The 6,000-nt window shown below is 48.5% G+C and overlaps 1 protein-coding gene across 1 annotated transcript in view; it reads right to left on the bottom strand.

Annotated features, from left to right (window-relative positions):
• Nucleotides 1-1,411: 1,411 nt before the first annotated feature.
• The window catches only part of LOC8026662, a 109,274-nt gene continuing 104,685 nt past the window's right edge, over nucleotides 1,412-6,000 (bottom strand). The window contains exon 2 of the mRNA XM_002405066.4: nucleotides 1,412-3,423. Within this exon, the coding sequence (XP_002405110.3) occupies nucleotides 2,262-3,329 (1,068 nt within the window). The 5' untranslated portion in view covers nucleotides 3,330-3,423 and the 3' untranslated portion in view covers nucleotides 1,412-2,261. The remainder of the gene's footprint in view (nucleotides 3,424-6,000) is intronic.

Below are 6,000 nucleotides of genomic sequence, written 5' to 3'. Positions count from 1 at the left end.
ATAGATAATTTATTTATGTAATCAATTGACCGAGTCGCCAGTATTATAAATGTAAACTTTGTAATGTTTAAAGGCGCTTAAGAACCCCGTATTCTGTTAATTTATTTGGGATTATAGGTTAATGAAAATGCATATTTCCATGTCAAAACTGTTTCGATGTTTCTTTGTTTTCCGTGACATACGAAAACTAAAACAAAATGAAAATGAAAACGTAACAGCGCCTAGTATTTTGAATAAATAAACCAAACAACCAATTTGACAAACAAGCAGCGCTTTTTACGGTTAGGATTTGCAACACCTGGGTTCGATGTGCAACCCAGCAAAACAGAAACAAAAAAACACTCCATTTCCTAAATCTCAACTCTCCTGCCACTACGAAGTTTCTGGACTTGCAATTAGATGTACACTACGAGACTAAAGCGCCGTTCACACTTTTGCGACTGAGTAAGACCGAGAGAGACCAGACCGGTTTTTAAGCCTCTTGCGACTTCTTACAACCGGATGCGCTGCAGCGGAGCTGGTCCTAAGAGATCGCAAGAGGCTTAAAAACCGGTCTGGTCTCTCTCGGTCTTACTCGATCGCAAGAGTGTGAACGGGCCTTAAAGCGCCGTTCACACATATGCAACCGAGTAAGACCGAGTGAGACCAGACCGGTTTTTAAGCCTCTTGCGACGTCTTAGGACCGGGTGCGCTGCTGCGGAGCGGGTCCTAAGATGTCGTAAGAGGCTTCAAAACCGGTCTTGTCTCTCTCGGTCGTACACGGTTGTAAATGTGTGAACGAGCCTTAAGAAGTCCCTAGCAGGTCTCGAAGTTCCGTTGTATATTTTAAAGTATTTTTAGTACCTTCAGTTCAAGGCAAATATCAATTATGTTGCACGGTTAATTTAGTTTTTATCGGTACGACAGGGCACGCATTACTTGCCTTGGCTTTTGTGCTCTGTTGCAAAATTTCGCGAAGATGCTATACATATTGTGCACGCTCTCAGTAAACTAAAAAAAACGAACACCGCTCTATAAAATATTTAGAAAACAAGTTATTACAATGTATATTTGAAACAAGTCTATTTTAAGCAAATATTCACACCTCGCCTACAGATATATGAGGCATGTTCGTGCGATACTGGCCACTCCAAGCGACGATAACAATCAGGCGAGCAAGTAATTTTCGCGAAGAGATCCCCATTCGTCGTTGTCATATGCCAAATGGAACGCTCCTAGATGCTGATAGCCCTTCAGATTTCTTCTCAGACACTCATTTACGCAGTCATCCACGCACACTCCTCATGCATTTGTATTTGAGATAATCTGCTGCGTGATGTAAAAATGTGACGTTGCCTTTGGAACAATTTATTTGCCTAAACCGGCTATAACTTAGTTCACCGAAATAAGAAGTCTTCCAGACGACAAAAAGTTAAGCGAAATATTTTATTTTCTCTTCTTATCTTACACATTCAAGAGCGCTATCGTCGATGCTCTGTCGCAGTCACAAAGTATTCTCTCCACTAGAGCCCATCCAGTCGGGTGAACATAAACTCTTCGATAATTATTCCTCGACGTTTCCGCAATCCTATATCAGTGCTATAGGACCAAACGTGATTTAGCAGTTCGGCTAAACGACTCCTTTATATTTACATGGTCAGATAAACTGGAATTAGTTATATATCAGTTAGGAACGATACGAAGATGCATTTCGGCGCTACTCTGTAACTTATAAAATAAAAACGCATACTACGACGAACCGAATATTTCAGTGGTGCTGCATGTTTTGTGCGGTATATTCACAATTATTTGTCTTAGCATAGTATTTCTCGAAATCGTGCAGCTCGGCTGTTGTTGCCAAAAAAGAAAAAAAAAAGGACGAGATAGAAAGATGGTCGACGTTACCGTTAGGACAGTATATCCTGGTTAGTCTTCGACTGGGCGATTCTGGGCTACTCGATCGCACGCGCACCCACGAAACGCCCCAGTCCTGGGCCGGCCGCCATCTTCGTCCGGTATCTTCCAATCTGGCCGTGGAAGATATGGGAGGAGAACCGCGCCGGAAGTCGTCGCTGCCCGTCACTTCCCGCGAGCTCACCGCACGTGGTCTGTGGCCGCATGTCCTCACCGCCGACGTGTTCCGTTATGGCACGAGTCGCGCGCTGGAGGACCTTGAGGGGAAGCTCCCGAGGGAAGGGAAGAGGTACAGATGGTGAAAGGGGGGACGCTCACGCATTCACTCGGCGGTCCGCCCTCGCAAACACACACGCACACGCGGTCATTTACATGAACTGCACTTTGGTCATGTAGTTGAAAGTCACCACCTTCTTGGAGCGATGCCTCGAGTGGTGGCTGTAGTCCCCGTTGGCGTGGTTACCCTCGTTGTCGGATCCGCTCGACTCCTGGCTGCTTAGCGAGCCCGAGCGCAGCATGGATCTTTGAGGAGCGTGTAGCACCGCGGCGGTGTTTCGGGTGCTGGCCCGCTGCAGCTCCTTTATCTGGTGTTGTTGAAGCTGGACGGGCATGTGGGGGCGGAAGCTTCGGCTGTCCTGAGTCAGAACTGGCCGGCCGAAGTACTGGAAGCAGAGCGGGACTCGGGGAGGTGACCAGTGTATCCAGGGCGTTGGTCCCGGCTGAAGGCTCTGGGTCCCAGCAGGCCGGACCAGAATCTGCGGCGCTCGTTTCAGGGATGCCGCGGCGGCCGTCCAGAGAAGCGGCAGTTTGCGAGGGGCATCTTTCTTGGACGCGTCCGACTTCCTGGACCGGTCTTGTTCGGTCGAAGGAGGCGCCAGGACCTTGGGCGCTTCGCGCTGTCTCGCGTCCGCTTTGCGATCTCGGGATCCGTTCCTGCTGGCAGCAACAAGGACCTGCCTGCTGGAGCTGGTCTTGAAACTGTCCGAGGAGCCCGTGGACGAGAGTGAAGCCAGCGAAGACAAGGTGTCGCTGGGAGAGCTACTCAGGGACTCGCTTTCTGGGGTCGGGTCCTTGAAGTTGCAGAGGGCCCTAGCCTCGTCCTCCGTGGCGGCCCTCCACACAACAACCTCCTTCTTGCGCTCGGAGTCCTCCGTACCGTCCTGTTGGAAGACCGTGGTGACAACGCGCGGTTCTTCCGGGTCAAACAGGCACGTCAACAGGTTCCCGTGGTTACGGACCTCCGTGGGGGCCGAAGACCATTCGCTCCTGGACCTCACTTTGACGCCATCGACCAGGAGTAGGTAGAGAGGTCCTTCGTCGATGCTGCGCGCAGACTTCTTGGCCAGAGCAAGGCAGTCCTCGTCCGAGGGCGCCTTCTGCGCGGGAGGCACCCTGGCCAGCAGCTCGAGTCGGAACATGTTCCTGTGCAGGATCATCGTGGCCGCATGGTCTGCGCCGGCGTCGTCAATGAAGTCCGGTCTGGGGAGACGCTCCGGCTAGCCGCTTCGTTCTCGCCCGAAACGTGCTCTCCTGCGTGGGAGAGGGTAGCGCCGCCGCAGCTCGGCTCATGCTCTCCTAGCGCTGCCGTTCTGTGCCGCTGACCTACTGAAGACGGGTCCCTGCGGGCAACTGTCCAGTCGGTTCTCCGCTGCGCTATGCCGCGGCGCGTTTGCCCGTGGCCACGGAGGCCTCCTCTGTGTAACTCGTTTCGGCGGCGGGAGAGGGCGCGAGGCGCTGTTGGATCTTTAATCGGCTGCCATATCGGCGAGGAGGTAGGGTGGCAGTTTCTTAAGAAGAATAATAAAAGAAACGTCTCGGCCCGTTTTTTGGAAGGGGGGTTGCCTGGTCCTAGGCTGCTTCGGGCGGTCGCCAGCGGGGAAGGGATGTGGGTGATTGAACGCGCCGTATGACTGCGTCCCAGCGTGGCTACGCTGGGGCCCCGTGCCGGACGTGTGCGGTCGAGCCTCGTAGAGCAGCGGGCGAGGGAGGTCGGCGCTTTTAACGCCGGCGCGGGTTGACCTTGTCCGTCAACGACGCTGGGGACGCGAAATAAAAAAAGGCATATACCGAGGGCGCTGAACTCTGTCCAGCGCGGACCCGATTCCCCTGACGCGGTGTGGCTCCCGTGGAGAGAGCATCACGATCGACGGTTCGGGTTTCGGACGAGGCAACATCGCCGGAGGAGCGTTAAATCTTGATTGAAGAAGCCACTCCTTCTTTGAAGACGTGACGCGGACACGCTGTCTCGCGTGTGAACGCCACCGGCCCTGCTGAATTTAGCGAGCCACCGATTTGATGATGGCGCTGGGGCCACCGTGTACAGCGTTGAGATGCGCACTACGCTAGGTGTTGTTTTGAAGTCGTACGCATTAATGCGCATGTTTAATAATTGAAAGCGCTTTTGCCTACTGGTAGGGTTCTCTGCTTTCGGTGTTTAGTTTTCGTCAAATTCGGAGCGGGTTTTTCGGAGTTTATTTTTAACAAAAAATTCGGAGCTTATCAGTGTTTATTTTTTGTTTGATTCCTGATTCTCCAAAAATTCGAAGCTTGATTTTGCAATTTTTTCGAACAAAAATAAATATTTTTTGGGTGTTAACGTGTGATAGATGTAGAAAAACGCGCTGGTTTCAATTAATTTTTTTTAATGGATTTTGCGTTGGTGCCATTGCCATTGGCAATACTAATTTATCCCACCACAAAAGTTGCAAAGAAATGGTGCTTTGATAAACGTCGATACTTTAAAATCATTCAACTTTGGTAAATAGTCGTTGCGAAGCTCATTTTCCTACAATCCACGCGGCTGAGCAGGGTGGAGTGCTAAAGGGCGTAATACAGAAGCTTCGACTGCCAACCCCTTCTTCCCCTGGTATACTAACTCACCATGCTTCATAGCTTTTACTGTTACAAAAACGAAACTCATCCTCCCTACAAGATGCACAAATAGTATAGACCAAACTGGAAACCGGAACAGTGTCTTCTATTCATGAGGACATCTTCAAGTTCCTTCCCAGCCCTGAGTCTGGAAGGAACTTGAAGATAAATTAGAAGAAACAAGAGAAAGAACTCGAAAGTACAACGTCACCCGAAAGTACAATGACCTGTTGTCCTGAATGAACCTTGACGATATAAATGGTAAGATCAACTTTTGTCGATGGTTCGAGATTTGTAAGAAATCTGGGGTGGCATTCACTCGGGATATTTTAATTGTAAAGTACAGTATCTTTTTGGCATTGATAAATTGAAATTCTAAGTTTATCAAATAAATCTGAATTGACATAAAACTTTACCGGCGAGTATTTTTCGGCGTTTTTCGGATCTATCCGAAAACACGGAACCCTACCATAGGAGAAATGATTTTGTTTCGAATGTAGATTATAAAGCTGTACACGAGCAAGAATTTTTAACTGGTTCATTGGTGACCGTTCATCGATCATTAAACCTGCCTAATAAAAATTAGAATAAAAAAATATATATAAAAGAAGCGTCGACTCACTAAATGCTTTAAAACTCCAAGAACGCTTCGAAGTGCGACTTTATTACTTCATATATATAGATATATATGCTAACAAGGATACAGAAGAAAGACTATATGATATTTTCAAAAGAGTAGCCCGAATGTAGTGTTCACCCATGAATCAGCCGTAAACGATCCCATAAAGTCCCTAGATCTCGCGATCGAACTTAAGCAAGAACACGTTTGCTGGAGATACGAACCCCAGTCAACAAAGGGGTATTCGTCCATTTACGTCCGGGCACTCAAAGATGAATCAAGAGAAATGTTGCCAGCACAGCTTTTGTTTCTGCCCTCAACAAATCTTGTGAACATCAAAGTGTCCCAAACGCCAAGATAAGTTTGAAAAAGAGGTTTCGAGACTTCGCGACGCAGGATACCCAACAGCTCTTCTAGTCCCCGAGAACATATGCAAGAAATTGAAACGCACAACGGCAGACTACAAAGAAAAAAGAAATACCCGAAAAAAGAACATCGTTATACCACTGATACACAAGATTACCCACAAGATAAAAGAAAAATGATCGCAGGAAGACAGAATATACAAGTAGTTTGCTCAGCCCTAAGCAGAGCATACTCTATGTGCAGAAGTGTTC

Source organism: Ixodes scapularis, unplaced genomic scaffold, assembly GCF_016920785.2.
Source record: "Ixodes scapularis isolate PalLabHiFi unplaced genomic scaffold, ASM1692078v2 PGA_scaffold3__209_contigs__length_174095766, whole genome shotgun sequence".
In the NCBI taxonomy this organism is placed as follows: Eukaryota; Metazoa; Arthropoda; class Arachnida; order Ixodida; family Ixodidae; genus Ixodes; species Ixodes scapularis.
Note: the sequence above shows the minus strand (reverse complement) of the source record. Positions and strands in the feature narration are given on the sequence as shown.